The 15,122-nt window shown below is 63.6% G+C and overlaps 3 protein-coding genes across 6 annotated transcripts; 2 read left to right on the top strand and 1 right to left on the bottom strand.

The window, feature by feature from the left end:
• Window positions 1–27: 27 nt before the first annotated feature.
• On the top strand, window positions 28–1,228 carry LOC128916310 (SLC35A4 upstream open reading frame protein). The gene is made up of 3 exons (XM_054217760.1): window positions 28–89; window positions 227–325; window positions 517–1,228. The coding sequence occupies exons 1-3, from the start codon at window positions 75–77 to the stop codon at window positions 712–714; spliced, it is 312 nt and encodes a 103-aa protein (XP_054073735.1). The 5' UTR covers window positions 28–74; the 3' UTR covers window positions 715–1,228.
• On the top strand, window positions 565–3,242 carry LOC128916309 (probable UDP-sugar transporter protein SLC35A4). Its single transcript, XM_054217759.1, has 2 exons — window positions 565–703; window positions 1,237–3,242. The coding sequence occupies exon 2, from the start codon at window positions 1,301–1,303 to the stop codon at window positions 2,246–2,248; it is 948 nt and encodes a 315-aa protein (XP_054073734.1). The 5' UTR covers window positions 565–703; window positions 1,237–1,300; the 3' UTR covers window positions 2,249–3,242.
• A 7,002-nt stretch (window positions 3,243–10,244) lies between these two features.
• CD14 (CD14 molecule) lies at window positions 10,245–14,728 on the bottom strand. Of its 4 annotated transcripts, none has more exons than XM_054217874.1 (2): window positions 14,319–14,728; window positions 10,245–13,410 (listed from the first exon to the last, which is right to left on the bottom strand). In XM_054217874.1, the coding sequence occupies exon 2, from the start codon at window positions 13,398–13,400 to the stop codon at window positions 12,054–12,056; it is 1,347 nt and encodes a 448-aa protein (XP_054073849.1). In that variant the 5' UTR covers window positions 13,401–13,410; window positions 14,319–14,728; the 3' UTR covers window positions 10,245–12,053. The 4 variants fall into 4 exon arrangements, with proteins under 4 accessions (XP_054073849.1, XP_054073848.1, XP_054073850.1 ...); XM_054217873.1 differs by having other exon boundaries at window positions 14,462–14,728; XM_054217875.1 differs by having other exon boundaries at window positions 14,487–14,728.
• Window positions 14,729–15,122: the final 394 nt, after the last annotated feature.

Below are 15,122 nucleotides of genomic sequence, written 5' to 3'. Positions count from 1 at the left end.
GCGGCGTCACGTGCGTGGCCGCGGCCCAATCAGCGACGGGCGGTGCCCGCGCGCTGGGCGGTGCCTGCGCTAAGATGGCGGACGATAAGGTGAGCGGGGGGGCGCGGCGGGCAGGGCCGGGACGGGCCTGGTGGGGCGGAACTCGGCCTGAGGGGTTCCCGGGCGCGTCCCCCTGTCCCCGGGCGCCGTGCGTGGGGCCGGGCATCATCCTGCGTGTCTCCCCCAGGACTCGCTGCCCAAGCTGAAGGACCTCGCCTTCCTGAAGGACCAGCTGGAGAGCCTGCAGCGCCGGGTGGAGGACGAGGTGCACGCCGGCGTGGGGCAGGTAAGGCGCTTCCCCAGCCTGTGTCCCGCTCTGCGTGCCTCGGGGTGCGCCAGGCACCCCGTTTTGAGGGAGCTTCGTTAAAAAAGTGCCTGGGGCGCATGCCTGCTTGGCATTCCCCACACAACCCACCCACCCACCCCACCCCCCCCACCCCCCCCACCTTGTGTCTCACTTTTGGCTCTTTTCCACAGGATGGCTCTCTGCTGGCCTCGCCCTTTCTCAAAGGCTTCCTGGCGGGCTACCTGGTAGCCAAACTTCGCTTCTCGGCCGTCCTGGGATTCGTGGCTGGGACCTGCACAGGGATATACGCCGCTCAGAACTATGCTGTCCCCAATGTTGAAAAGACAATCCGGGACTATTTGAGCTCTCTGAAAAAAGGTCGGGACTAGCAAGAAGTCCTTTGGCAGCAGTGACTGTAGGAACGGTACTCCTTAGTTAGCAGGCACGGAAGATTCCTAGGGCTTTCAGAGGCACATCACCTGCACCGTTATTTTCCACTGGAAAAGGGCTTTACACCACGTCGTTGCGAGACATCAGCGGGTCTGGTTATGGGGTACTTATTAGAGCACCGTGACAGCAGTGATCACTCCACTAACCCACAGTAGCTTGGAAGCATCGGCGGCCGACGGTTTGCCAGCTGCCTTTTCCCCTTACCTCTCTCCCCATGCCCCTGCGGACTGAAAGGCTGCCTGTGACATGTCATCACACTCACCACCCGTACGCCCTTCCACCGAGCCCACGCTTTGCCCTAGGAACATGCTTTGTGTGGCTTCCTGGGGAGGCTTGTAGTTCTCTTCCTAACAAAAGACAAAACTGTTCTCTTCCACTGCATCAGAAATGTAGCAGGTAACATCCTGTTTTAACCAGGCTCATTAAATTAATGGTATTTGGTCTCTTCTTGAATGTTCTAGGGTGGGAGTCTGTCTGACCTCTCTGCACTGATAGCAGCTCGCCCTCGCTGGCTACTGCCTGAAAATGGTGATGTTTGGTAATGCTGCTGGCTCTGCAAACCGGGTGCTCCGGAGGGGGCTGTGGGGACTGATGCTGGTCTTATCTGTAGCCATATACGGCTCTCATGCTCCCCTCCTGACCCTGTGCAAGGTCGACGGGATGATCCCCTTCAGCTCCGCCTCCGTCGTGGTTCTCGTTGAGCTGACAAAACTGGTCTTCTCCCTCCTGTTCCTGCTGACCTGGGACCGGGAGCTGTTGGGAGTCGCCGTGTCATGGCGCCACGTTGCCCCCTTCGCCCTCTCTGCCCTGCTCTATGCTGCTAACAACAACCTGGTGGTTCACATGCAGCTCTTCATGGATCCCAGCACCTACCAGGTCTTGAGTAACTTGAAGATCGTCAGCACCGCGCTCCTCTACAGCCTCTTCCTGCGCCAAAGACTCAGCATGCGCAAATGGCTGGCTCTCTTCCTGCTGGTGGCTGCTGGGGTGAGCTACAGCTGTGGCGGCCTGCAGGACCCTGGCAGCCCCTCCGTGATGCGGCTGCACATCACGCTGGTGGGCTTGTTGCTGATCTCGGTGTACTGCCTGATCTCGGGCTTGTCTGCTGTCTACACGGAAGCCATCCTGAAAACTCAGGCACTGCCTCTCAGCCTTCAGAACCTCTTCCTTTACTTCTTTGGGGTCCTGCTCAACTTGATCGGCTACTTCTGGAGCAGCGCAGAGGGCGGTTTCTTGGAGGGCTTCTCCTCCTGGGTGCTGGTGATTGTGGTCAGCCAGGCCGTCAACGGTTTGATCATGTCTGTGGTCATGAAGCACAGCAGTAACATCACCAGGCTCTTCGTGATCTCCTGCTCTATCCTGGTCAACGCCTTCCTGTCCGTCACCCTCTTCAACCTGCAGCTCACCCTCCTCTTCTTCGTTGCCGTCTCATGCATCGGCCTCGCTGTTCACTTGTACTATGGGGTCACGTAGCTGCTGCCTTCCTGCCCTGCGTGCGTCAGGGCAGGCTTTAGTCGTTCCTCAGGGGTGTTTAGTGCTTGTGCTGGGGCTGGCGTTGGAAGCACAGCGGTGTTCTGCTCCCTGCCCTGCCGTTTGCAGGGAGTCGTTACTGGTGGGCACATGCAAGACTAGTGGGGTCCCCTGGAGGAGGTGTGCTGAGGGGGAGGGTGCCCTGTCCCTGTGTCCAGGGGGGAAGCTGGACCCTATCCCAGCCTGGCCGGGCTCTGTGCCACGGGACTCCTGTGCAATTGCATGAGCCCAGCCTGGAGGGTGAGTCCCGAGTGCCTCGTTCATGTGACGTATCGTGTTCTCGAGCTGCTTCCCCCATCTTCTCCACACCAAAGGGCGCACACATTTCTCGTGCCTGTCAATGCTGCTGCAGTGGTGAGCTCCGCCGTGCTGCGGGCTCTGCGCGCGGGCAGCCCTGCTGCACAGTCGCTGCCAGGCCAGCCTTGGTCTGAAGCACCCCGTGGATGGTGCTTCCCCGTGGCAGGGCGGCCACGTCCATCCAACATGTCCAGCTGACGCCCAGCCCTTGGCTTCAGGGGAGTCTTGGCGCTGTGGGAGGTGACTCCCGCTGGCCTGTGACCTCTCGGAGCCCCTGGTGAGGTGGGGAAGAGGGTTCTCCCTCCAGGTCTCTAGAGGTACGAGCCCTTGGCACGGGACTGGGTGCCGCTGCCTGGAGAGCCGCATGCCACAGCCAGAGGCGTTTCTCCCACCTCTCCGTGGTTTTCCAGACCACCACTTGCCCCAGCCCCTGGCTCAAGGGCTGCTCTCCTCTCAAACATGGTGTTGTTGCTCGGAGTAGAGCAGATGGGGGACTAGAGGGATGTGGAAACTGTTTCATCTGGTCCCCAAAAGGGAGACAGCACCCAAATTTGTACCGGTGCTGTGGCTAGTGAGTTCCCGGCAGGCAGAAGTCGCTGCTGGCTGTGGCTGGGGTTATTAAAGTTGCGGTTGAACAGCAGACGTGTGTCTGTCCTCCCTGCGGGAAGGGATCTGTTTCGCGTGGCAGAGGTTTGGGGGCCAGGGGCGCGTCCAAGCCTGATGACACTCATCAGTGAAGGGGCACATGCTTTATTCCATGTGGCAGCCGGGGGACCACCAGCCCTCCCACCGTGTCCACTGCTCCTCTTGCAGGGCTGTGCCCGAGCCCGTGCTCCCGCAGGCATGTGCCCAGCAGCAGACCAGGGTTTTCTCGGTGGGGGCAGAGGGCTGAAGCGCTCCCCCCCTCCTGCCAGCGAGCACGCTGCCTGGGCCGGGTTTCTGCAGGGAGCACTCTCAGCAGGCGGGGCGGGAGGCCTTGCCCTCTGTTTTAGCTGGGGCTGGCTGGTCCCCTGGCATCGGGGCTGGTGGCTCACTCCAGGGAGGGGGGGGTTGAGGTGGCGGGGGGTCTGCAAGCACCCCATCCTGCCGGGGCAGCAGTGCCCACCGCCCTGGCATGCTGGCTCAGGGCGTCTGTGTGGTGGCATCGGCTGAGCCCGGCCGCCTGCCTTCCCGCAGCTGCTGGTTGTGAGCTGCGAGCTCCGCGGCGTCCCGCAGCACCTCCTGCAGCAGTGCCCGGTACCGGCGGTCCAGTGCCTCCCTCTGCTCCTCTGCCAGGCGCTGCTGGTCCCGAAGCACCTGAGGGGACACCTGAGGCTGCCTGGCGTGGCCCTGGCAGCCTGGAGGTGTGTCCCCAGCCCTTCCTGCCCACCTGCCTGCAGGCCTGCCTCTCCTGCCGGTGGCTCTGCAGCAAGGCCTCCAGGTTCCACTCGGCCGCCTCCCGCTCCCTCCGGGCCGCTTCCAGGCTCAGGCCCAGGGTGGCCACCTCCTGTTGCCAGCGAGCCCTGTCCCACTGAAAGGGACAGGGACAAGGGACAGCTCTGGGGCTGCCCTGGGACAGGAGAGCCTGGAGCCCACGGTGATGGGCTCTCTTCCCATGCCCACCTCCCTGGTTGCCTCCTGGCCGGGCGCTGCCCCGTCCCCGAGCTCTCGCTGGAGGAGCCGGCAGTGGTGAGCCCGCAGCCGCTGCCTCTGCGCCTTGGCCAGGGCGTGCTGGACCTCCAGCGACGGGCACGGCTGGCACCACCGCCCTGCCTGGCAGAGAGCAGAACCGGCTCGGGCAGCCTGGGGACTGCGGGCCCTGGGTGTTGCCCCTGCCCAGGAGCAGCAGCCGGGCACCCAGTGGGCTCCCACTCACCATGTCACCCCCGGTCAGTGGCGCTTCGTTCGGTGAGGGCTCCTGCCCTGCACTCACCGGGGCCCGGCTGTCCCCTCCCTGGCTGCTGTCACCGGCACCCGCCCCTGGGTGGGGAGAAGGAAGGAGAATGAGCGTGGCGGGGCCGAAGAAAGCAGGTTAAATGAAGGACTGAGGCCTATCTCAGGCCGACCAAAGCCGTTTCCCACCACGCAAAGCGATGCTCCGTGCCCACATATCAGCCACCCAGGCGTGGGGCACGTGCCCGTCCCCACGCTCCCCACCTGCCGGCTCCAGGCTGGCACCGGTCAGGGGCTTTTGGTCCCCAGGCTGATGGCCCAGCACTGCGCTCCCTGCGGAGACCTGGTCCTGTGGGAGCTGGAGGAGACGTTATGGAGACCAGGATTCAGGGCTTCTACTGCGACCGAGTTGTCCCTGGATGAGGGAGCTGTGGCTTGACCTGTGCCCACCTTGTCGCTGGGCTGATGCATCTGGCTTGTGCTGAGCTCCTCGGCTGCTGCCTGCTTCTTCTCCCACCTTTGGCTCTTCAGCACCTGCAAAATGGGTTGGGGGTCCTTGCTGGGGTGCTGAAGACCTCCAAGGACACGTCCCACCCCCCAGGCAGGCAGCCCCCAGCCCCTGCCCTCAGTGCTGGACAAGGATGGAGCCCAGACCTCATCCGACCAGGCGAATCGGTGCCGTCCTGGTCCCACCTGGTGGCCAGGGGCATTTCCCCACCTGCAGCTCCCGCAGGGCTCTCCGCAGCCGGGCCGCGGCCATCTTCTGCTCGGGGAGGCCATCTCCGGCCAGCAGCTCCGTCCGCAGCCCTCGGATCTCCCTGCGCCGTGCCGCGACCTCTTGCGCGGGGTCCCAGAGGGTGGCTGAGATGGTCTTGGCCAGCCCCTTCACCCGCTGGGCCAGCCCCAGCGCCGCTAGCGTCTCTTCTCTGGAGGTGTCTGGGACAGCAGCAAGCCCTGGGCAGGGGCTGCGGGTGTCCGCCAGCACGGGGACATCCCGGTGCCTGGCACAGGGTCAGGGCTGACGGGGATGAGCCGGTGTCCGGCTTCCGATGGCTGCAGGTGTCCCCCGGCAGCAGCCAGGGACCGAGTGCCGAGCGTGGGGCAGGGTAAGGGTGAAACCTCAGGGAAGGGACGCCCCAAAGCGGCGTCCCAGTCCCCGGGGGCTACCTGGCAGCGTCACGCACAGCAGCAGGAATGTCAGGCTGTTCCCCTCCAGCAGCCGCTCCACGATCCAGGGCAGGCAGCCGGTGTCAGGCGGGAGGTGGCCGGCGACCGATGCCCTGTGTGTGGGGTGGGAGAGGGATGGGGCTGGGACCCACATGCCCAGGCGGGAGAGCCCGGGGATGGGTTAGCCACACTGGGAGCAAGCCCACAGCCCTGAGGGGTGGCAGCAACCCCTCGGCTCCCTGTTGGGGTGTCTGTGTCCCTCCTCCATCACCTGCAGGTACTGCGGGGGTGCTGGAGAGGGGACCCGGCTCAGTACGTACGGCTCGGGGCAGGGCCCCACGGCCCCGGGGGACGCCAGGATCCTGAGAGCTGAGCGCTGGCGCCTGCCGCCCTCCAGCTCCCGCTCCACGGTGAGAGTGAAGAGGCTGCCGGCTCTGGGGAGAGGCCGGAGCGTGAGCAGGGCTGCGGCCGTGCCTAGAGCCAGCCCCATGCCCGCTCCTTCCCGATCCTGCGGGATATCGACCTAATCCCTCACCCCGGCGTGGCCGAGCGCCCGCCTGCGGGGGGCTGCAGCGCCGGGACGGCACCCAGCCCCCAGGCATAGACACTGATGGCAGCCTGGGCATCGGGCACAGTGATTTCCATCGCCTCCTCCACCATCCTGGAAGCAAAGGGAGGTAAGAACGAGCGAGGATGGTCGTGTCCACCCACCTCCTGCACACCTGGGCCCCCTGAAGGATGCCCCTGGCTGGGCACTGTGCTCCCTGCCCAGCCCCATGCTCGGCGTTGGGCTACCAGCCCCCCCCAGGAGTAGCTGCCCCACCACGGAGCATCAGGTACCTACAGGCCCAGGGGTGCGACATCCATCACTTGCAAGGCTCGGCCGTCAGGACGGAGCAGGTCCCAGGCTTTGTCATGGGCACCAACCTGGAACGGGGCTGTGTTAGGCTGGGGAGGGGGCAGAAAGAGGGGGCTCCTGGCATCCCGCACCCCCCGGGGGCCCCGGTTGCTGGTGGCCATGCACAGGCAGGGGCTGGGAAGGGCAAGATCTCAGGGTCACTTCCAGCTTTTCCAGCCCCGGGGTTGGGGAAAGGCAGAGGCCTGGGAACTCCCGAGCCCTTTGCGGAGCTTGGCAGGTCCCTGGCAGCATCCCAGAGCCAAAGGGCAGGACCCAGCCTGGTGGAAGGAGATGGCATGGCTCCTGTGCCAACCTGGCACACGCTGGGGGGGACCTTCAGGCCGCAGGGAGCGGTGGCTGGTACAAAAAGCCCAGCCATGCGGTGGGCAGGGAGGTGTTAGAGGGCTCCCCCGTTCCCACCGTGCTGCCGGAGCCTGGGAGATGCCCCACGGGCAGCCCAGGCTTCCCACCCCCGGGAAGTCCTGCGAAGAGGTGAGAAAACCTGGGATCTGAAGGTATCCAGCTCACAGTCACCTTCTGGCATATGGAACTGGACGCCAGTACTGGGGCACCACATGCCCCTCGGCGCAGCAGGGTCCGGCCAGTGGCAGAGGGGGGACGGGACCCCCACCCCGGGGCACCCTGGCCAGCCCTGCTCCTGCCCTACCTGGACCAGGCTGACAGTTTGCAGGTGCTGTGCGTCGCTCCCCACGGCTTCCAGCTCTTGGAAGACGGTGTCGATCACCTGGGGACAAGCTGGTCAAGCTGGGAGCCGTTGGGTCTTGGCACCCGTGGCTGGTTCTCACACCCGGACCAGCAGGACTGGGGTCAGTCGGACGACCCGGGAGCCCAGCGCCGTGCAGTTGCACTGTCACCTCTCCCTGTCACCTCTCCCCTGCCATGCCCTGTGCCCTCACCCGCCAGACGATGCTCTGGAATGGCAGCTGGGTCCCGGGGCCATGGGGGGCCCACAGCAGCAGGGACACGCTGTAGCCAAGGGGAAGCAGGGCCAGCTGGGGTCTTGCCAACTCCAGGATCTTCTCCTGGCGGGAGAGACGGCGCCAGCAGAGCGGGGATGGTGCGGCACAGCCAGCATGGCACGGCACAGCATGGCTGGGCCACCATGGTGCAGGTGGTCCAGCGCAGAGGGCATTGGCGTGGATCGGTCAGCACAGCACAGGTAGCCCAGTATGGATGGCACGGTGTAGATGCACAGCATGCAGGGCATGGGTGGCATGGCATGGCATGGGTGGCACGGCATGGCACGGTGGCGCACAGCACACCGGAGAGAGCACAGCAGGGGCAGTGGGGCACGGACAGCACATCCCAGCACAGCGGCCACCTCCCAGCAGCCAAGAGGAAAGAGGGAAGGGGTGAGCAACAGCAGCAGAGCCACCCATAGGACCAAGCCCCGCGTCCCCAGCACTGCCTGTGACACCCGAGGAGCTGGCAGCGGTGCCCAGTCCCTCCAGGACCGCGGCTTGGGCCAGCGTGTTCCTGGCTGAGGACAGGGGTGCAGAAGAAGGGCCCCCACAATACCTGTCCTGCATCCAAGCGGAAGATGCCATCGACAGTCAAGCAGCTGTCCTGGCGCGGGGGAGGGAGGGTGAAAATATTCAGCATTCCCCCATCCCAGTATGACCAGCGCAGGCTAAAGGAGGGGCTGGGCACACTGGGATGGAGATGATGGGGGTGGGGGGACACCCCTTCCCTTCCCCCGCTCTCTGGTAACCCCCAAAAGCCCCCCACAAGAGAGGGGCCCCTGGGGGTGCAGGGCAGGATCAGCCCAAGACCTCAGCACCCATCTGGGTCCCAAGCACGGCCGGGGGCTGCAACAGGGCTCCCTGATCCTGTCTGGTTCCCTGGGGACCCTCGTCCCCTCCATGCCCGTGTCCCCATCGCTCTCACCTGGATTTCCTTCCCAGCAAAGAGAAGCTGCAGAGGGTCATTGCCGCTGGCCCCCCAGCTTTCCCCCGGCCCTGAAAACACCGAGCGTGGGGTGGTGCGGGGGGTTCATCCCCACCTGCCCCAGCTCCGCCTCCCCCCACAGCCTGGGGCTGGGTCCCAGAGCTTCACACCCTCCCTGAGCCCTCCCGCTATGACCACTGTGCTCAGAGCCACCAGGGTCGGGGGGGACGCCCCCTCCCCATCGTCCCCGTCTAAGCCAGCCCCACCAGCGTGGCCAATGGTCCCAAGTGCCACCACGGCTGTGGCTGCTGCCCTGGCCCGTCTCCCCGGCGTGGGGGTTCGGGCTGAAGGCAGGTGTCCCCAGCACCAGCTCTACCTGCTGCCTGGTGGAGTCCCACGGCTGCTCGTACGGAGACATCCCGCTCGGCCTGACGGGACACAGGGCAGAGGGGCAACGAGCCGGCTCCTGCTCCACGCACCTGGCGCCAGCCAGGAGCCGGAGCAGCCCCTGGGGAGCTTGGCAGCGTCCGGCCATGCCGCACCGAAGGCAGGGGGACAGATCCCTCCAAACCGCCCCGTGGTGTCCCCCAGAACGGCACTCACCTCCCCAGCGTCCATGGCCAGCTCAGCACCGACAGCCCCTGAGCTGCTGTTTCAGACAGGGGCGGGGATGGGGTTACACAGGGGGGATCGTGTTCCCCTGCATTATTAATGGATGCCGGGCACAGCCATGGGGGCAGAGCCGGGTACGCACTGAGTCCATAGAATCACAGAATCACAGAATGTGTAGGGTTGGAAGGGACCTCTAAAGGCCATCTAGTCCAACCCCCCTGCAGTCAGCAGGGACATCTTCAACTAGATCAGGTTGCTCAGAGCCTCATCCAGCCTGGCCTTGGGGGCTGCTCCAGCTCCTGGCTGGCTCCGGATGCATGGGGGAGGAGCCGGCTTGTTGCCCCTCTGCCCTGTGTCCCGTCAGGCCGAGTGGGATGTCTCCGTACGAGCAGCCCATCTCCAGGGATGGGGTCTCCACCACCTCTCTGGGCAACCTGGGCCAGTGTCTCACCACCCTCAGTGTCAAGAACGTCTTCCTAATGGTTGATCTAACCCTGCCCTGCTCCAGTTTAAACCATTGCCCCTCGTCCTGTCGCTACATTCCCTTGCCAACAGCCCCTCCCCAGCTTTCCTGGAGCCCCTTCAGGGACTGGAAGGGGCTCTAATGTCTCCCCGGAGCCTTCTCTTCTCCAGGCTGAACCCCCCCAGCTCTCTCAGCCTGTTCTCACAGCAGAGGGGCTCCAGCCCTCCCACCATTGCCGGGGCCTCCTCTGGCCCCGCTCCAACAGGTCCATGTCCTCCTTATGCTGAGGGCTCCAGAGCTGGACACAGCACTCCAGGTGGGGTCTCAGGAGAGCAGAGTAGAGGGGGAGAATCCCCTCTCTGGATCTGCTGGCCACGCTTCTTTTGATGCAGCCCAGGATGCGATTGGCCTTCTGGGCTGCCAAGCGCACATTGTCGGCTCATGTCCAACTTTTCATCCACCAGAACCAGCCTGGAGGCACCGTGTTCTAGAGGCTGAGCCCCGCTGGGCAAGGAGGCAGCGGGGCTGTGGGAGGCAGGTGGGTGCTGGGACCCATTCACACCGTTAGCGCGCTGCCCGCTGCAGGAGGGACATCTTTGCAAGCCGGGGACAGGAGATGAGGGACCTCGGACTATCATGAAGGGTTTTCTAGACACCAGAAGGAACCACAAACCACAGAATCACATTTACTGGAGATCAGTCATACCAAGAAAGCACAAAAGGAAATGCTGAAGCTGAGGATCTACATGGTCTGTGGAAATGCGGCCTGTGGGAGACAGGAGGGAGGTCCTGGCACAGCTCCTGCCCCTTGCATTTGGACAGGACCAGGCGCAACAAGGAGACCCACGCGCGTCCCTCCATCTGCCGCTATTCCCCGTACAGAATGAGGTTACAGCGTTGCTCCTGGCTTTCCGAGCCCCCGCCTGCCCAAACGTCTTCAGGCTGGACATAAGATATCATCGCACCCAGGGCTCCATCAGGAGCGGAGCACGGGGTGGGTTTGTGCCTCATGTGGGTGCTGCGGAGGGAAAGCAAATCCTCGGATTGGGAGACACAGGGATTTCTCCTTCCTCATCCATCAGACGGCGGCTGCTGCTCCTCCTTCCCATGGTCCACCCAGCAGCGGGGCCGAGCACCAGCCCCCGGGCGCAAAAGCAGACACCAGGTGTACACACAGGTCCACGCGGGCCCACACGAGCAGAGCGGTGGCCTTCGCTGGCACCCATCTAACCACCCACGGCGCTCCCGGGAGCACAGCACCCGGGCGCCATGGCCCCAGCCCTCCCCTCCAGCTGCTCAGGGCTGACGTGAGCCCGCGGCACAAGCCCACACCCCCACCCCTGTGCCCCGAACAGACCCCAAGCCCATCACGGACCCGCGGATGGACCCTGCACCCTGTTTAGCCCCAGCTCCAGCCTTGGGTTTTTCCAGGCTCCGGTTTCCCACCCACCGGTTCGTCCAGCCCGTGTTTGCTCACGGGGTGCACGGACACGTGCACAAACAGAATAGAGCGGGGTGACAGAAATTACCCGGGAGCAGATTTTAATGAGAAGGGAGGACAGACCACGGGGACGAAGCGCCGGGCAGGCGAGCGCTGCCTGCCTACGACCAGACCCCTCCTTCCTCGTCCCCATTTTCCCACCCTCGTCCCTTCCCCACCCGCCCACCGTGATCCTGCCTTTGATCCTCCCCGTAAGCGTTCCCCTGCTCTCCCTCAGCATCCCGCAATCAATTTTTCTCTTTACTATGAGGCGTTTTCTGAATAACCCAGAATAAACCCGTTTCTTCTTATCAGTTAAAAAGTTTCCAGTTAAATCTCTTTGAGGTGACACTTGAGGGGTTTGTCCACCAGTGCCTTGAGAGCTCGGCTCTTGGTTGCGGTCTCTGCTCCCTCCCGCTCGTTAGCGTTTGCATATAGGGGTGTTTAATTTATTCATTTTCCTGTCTTTTGTGGTTTTTCCCTTATGCCGAATAGCAGTTAAGCAGCCACCCTCACAACCCAGCCGCCCTCACAGCCGTGGCCCAGCCATGGAGAGGTGGAGGGTCAGCAGAGGCTGCAAGGACGGCCGGGCTGGGAGGGCACAGGGCTACACGGTGGTGGTGGGGCTCGGGGGGGGACGGACACCACCGGACCCCAGCGAGGCTTGGGGCATCTGAGCACCACCTGCAAATATGATGGAGCCAAACTCCTCGTGTCCGGGGCAGACGGTATCACAGGGCGACGGGTGCACATTGGGGCTTGGGGAGTTGGAGTTGGCCATTAAGGAAAGCCCCTCTGGGGGGGTGCAGCCCTGGGGCAGAGCACGGCAAGGGGTTTTGCTTGGGGGGGTTTCCCCAAAACTTGGATGGGCAAAGCCACAGCCACCGTGGGAGAAATGCTGGGGATGGTCCCCTGCTCCTGGGGACACCGATAGAGCCCCTCACCAGCACTTGGGGGTCCCGTGAGTCTTCCCACGGAGCTCCTGGCCTTGCAGCCCCCGGGGCTGATCCCCTGCGGGGAAGCACTGGTGGGAAACGGTGGCACAGCCCCTTCACACCCTGCGGCAGGGCCGGAGCAGCCCGGGCCTGGACCTGACCAGGAAGACAGCACCGGCTGCGCCGAGCAGGGCGAGGGCAACGCAGACGGGGGCGATCACCGCGGCACTGTTACACCGCAGAACCGAGACCGGCACGTCCTTCACCAGCCTGCCCCGGTAGCCAGGGGGGGACTGACAGGTGTAGTCCTGGGGCCAGCCCTGCCCAAGGTGGCCCGTGGCTGCCAGCGCCTGCAGTCCCCCAGCCCCGGAGCACGAACAGTTGTAGGGGTTGCCAGCAGCAGCCACATCCCACAGGTGCTTCACCTCGTCCCACGGCAGCTCCGCAATCGAGTTGTTGTCGAGGTGGAGGGTGTCCAACATGGGGAAATTCCTGACGGAAGGAACAGCCCGCAGCATGTTTTGGCTGAGGAAGAGCTTCTTCAGGGAGCTGAGGGAGATGTCTACAGCACGGAGGTGGTTGCAGCTCATGTCCAGCACTTCTAGGCTGGGAGGCAGAGGTGTGAGGACTTCATCCAAGCCAGTGGCAGACAAGTTAAAGATTTGGAGGGCCACTGGCCACTGGCAGGAGGAGGATGGGTCTGCCGTGAGCTTGTTCTGGCTGAGATCTAGATGCTGAAGCTCAGGCAGCAGCCGCACACTTTCGCACACGCGGTGGTAGGATGTCAGGTTGTTGCCTTGCAGACTCAGCACCTGGAGCTGAGGGAAAGCCCCGCTGCAGAAGGCGGACGCCAAGCTCTCATCCCCCAGGCTGTTTTGTGCCATGTCCAGGAAGAGCAGAGCTCTGAACACCCTCCCGATGCCACAAGGCAGGCTGGTGACGTGGGAACCAGTGACAGACAGCTCCTGCAGGGTCCCCAGCCAGCTGCTCAGGCTGGAGAAGTCCTGCTGGCGGCCCGTCAGCAGGGCAGATGTCACGTTGTGGAAGCGCAGGGACAAGATGGGCAAGTCCTTGTTGGCCATTTCCTCCCAGTTGCCTCTCCCTTTGAAAATGCAGCTCTCAAACACCAGCTCCCGCACCGGAGTGTAGGAGAAGAACTTCAGGACCCGGGCAAGGAGTATCTCAGGCACCAGGAGATCCCTAAAAATTATTTTTCTGATGAGAAGGGAGCCCAGCGTTTCAATGGAGGAGGGGTCCAGATCGCTGATGGGGAAGGCTACGTATCTCTCCAGCTCTCCCCCCTGAAACTCCACGACAGAGGCTGCGAGGCACTGGATGATGCTGCTTACAGTTTCCTGGGACAGGTGGTAGCACACACAGTACTCCTGAGTGCGATTGAAGAAACACCTGCCTTCTGCCTCCAAAAACCCCAGCCCCAGGAGGAGGAGAACAGCCACGTTCATGGTGAACAACCTAGAAACGAGGAGAACAAGGGTGAAAGGCAGCTCTCTTGTGGCAGCTGAGGGGGACCATTCAGATCCCTCTGGCTTGGGCCAGGTTGAGCCCCGCAGAGCCACCACCGCGCCGCCCTCATGCCTCCTGCCCAACCGCCCTCCGCGTGGGTCCGGGGCACCCCACCAGCACCCGCCTGTCTACTCCTGACTCAGGGGAAAGCTCGAATCACCAGTGAAACACCCAGGAGCTACGCCTGTGCCACCCGCTCCCGGGCAGGGAGTCGGTGGCGCTGGTCTCACCCCACCCCAAAAGCGGGGTTTTTCTGCACAGCTCCTCCTGAGGCGGCGGCCGCCGGGCTCCCTGCTTTCCTGCCTGGGCTGCCGGGCTGCGGACTCCCGTTCCCAAGTGAGCAGGAAATCCCAGGGATCAGGAGAAACTTGAAATGTCGAGTTACGGACGGTGAAGCCAGACATCTCTGTCTGACCGCAGGATGGGAGAGCCGCAGCTCTGTTTGCTTCTCTGCGTGGCACGCGCTGCAATCTGGGGCAGGAAATTGCAACAGAAGGCTTCATATTTTCCTTTCCCAGCAATCTAATTCATTACCAGCCTCCAAGGGGACAGGAAAAAATAATTTTGGAGGGTCTGTGTGCATCCCCGTCAGCATCGAGTGCTGCTTTGCCACCCAGCTGACGGGAGAGTCTTATCAACAGATTGCAACGGAGCAGCAAGCAAAGATTAACGGCTCCTCAGAATGTGCTGACTCAGCTCTGCCCGAGCACCCAGCCCCGGCGGTGGCGAGGAGCCCCTGGGGGTCTCCAGTCCAACCCCTTGCTCTGAGCAGGTCTGTTGCTGGCACTATAGCCCCGATCAGCCACGGCTTTTCTTGGCCGTGTCTCACAAACCCGGGAGGACGGAGCTCTCCCTACCTCTCTGTGCCGTGCCGTGCCGTCCCTCCCGGGGGAAAGCTCTCCTGCAGCCCTTGCGTACAGTCCCCCTCGCTGCGAGGGCAGCTCGAAGCTGGGGTGGATTTGCCCAGTGACTCACCAGCCAGCTCACACCAAAACGTTACCTTGCCCCACGGCTGCTTCCTCTACCTGCTGCCAAATCCAGGGCTGAGTTGCCAAAGGCTCTGCGAGCGCTCAGCTCCCTCCCCCTGCCTCCAGCCGGAGGAGACCTCGCTGCCTGCAGGTGTCTTCCCACTGCTGTTGGTGCTTTCACAGCCCGTCCCGCCGCCGTTCAGATCCTCTCCGGCGCGGACCTGGCGACGGGCTCCCGGGCTCTCCCCTTGCTCCCGCCAAGTGACTTCCTGAGCAGGATGGGGACGGCTGTGCCACGGGAAGCCTCGCATCACACAGCAGCCACCCGAGTCACTTCTGCTTCGCCCCCCTGCGGAAAGGGGATCTCGCAGCCGCAGGCTGGGAAGGGTTTTGGTCTAAGTGCCCATGCTGCTCGCTTTCCTAGGAAGGGTGAGGGAAGAGGGCACGGTAAAGGTGCCCTAAATGCGCTCTCAGGACCAGCCCCAACACACTTCTGCTTCCAGGTGCTCTGGGCTTGCTGTGCCTTGGAGCCCCCTGGGCGCTGAGCGATGCAGAAGGACACCAGGCTGTCATACCCAATACCCAAACCATCCCCAGATGCCTGTGTCCCATGTAGGACGGGGACGGGGCAAATTCCCAACCGCTGCGTGCGCAGCCCAATGCTGCGAGGGGCACTTCTTCACCCAGCGTCGG

The sequence above is a fragment of the Rissa tridactyla genome, chromosome 11 (assembly GCF_028500815.1).
Source record: "Rissa tridactyla isolate bRisTri1 chromosome 11, bRisTri1.patW.cur.20221130, whole genome shotgun sequence".
NCBI lineage: Eukaryota > Metazoa > Chordata > Aves > Charadriiformes > Laridae > Rissa > Rissa tridactyla.
This window is presented reverse-complemented; position numbering and strand designations above follow the sequence as displayed.

Bases quoted from the DNA above. Each gene is read 5' to 3' on its own strand.
- LOC128916310 (XM_054217760.1), top strand. The intron at 326-516 runs GTAAGGCGCTTC...TCTTTTCCACAG, and splicing joins TGCACGCCGGCGTGGGGCAG to GATGGCTCTCTGCTGGCCTC.
- LOC128916309 (XM_054217759.1), top strand. From the start codon at position 1,301: ATGGTGATGTTTGGTAATGCTGCTGGCTCTGCAAACCGGGTGCTCCGG.
- CD14 (XM_054217874.1), bottom strand. From the start codon at position 13,400: ATGAACGTGGCTGTTCTCCTCCTCCTGGGGCTGGGGTTTTTGGAGGCA.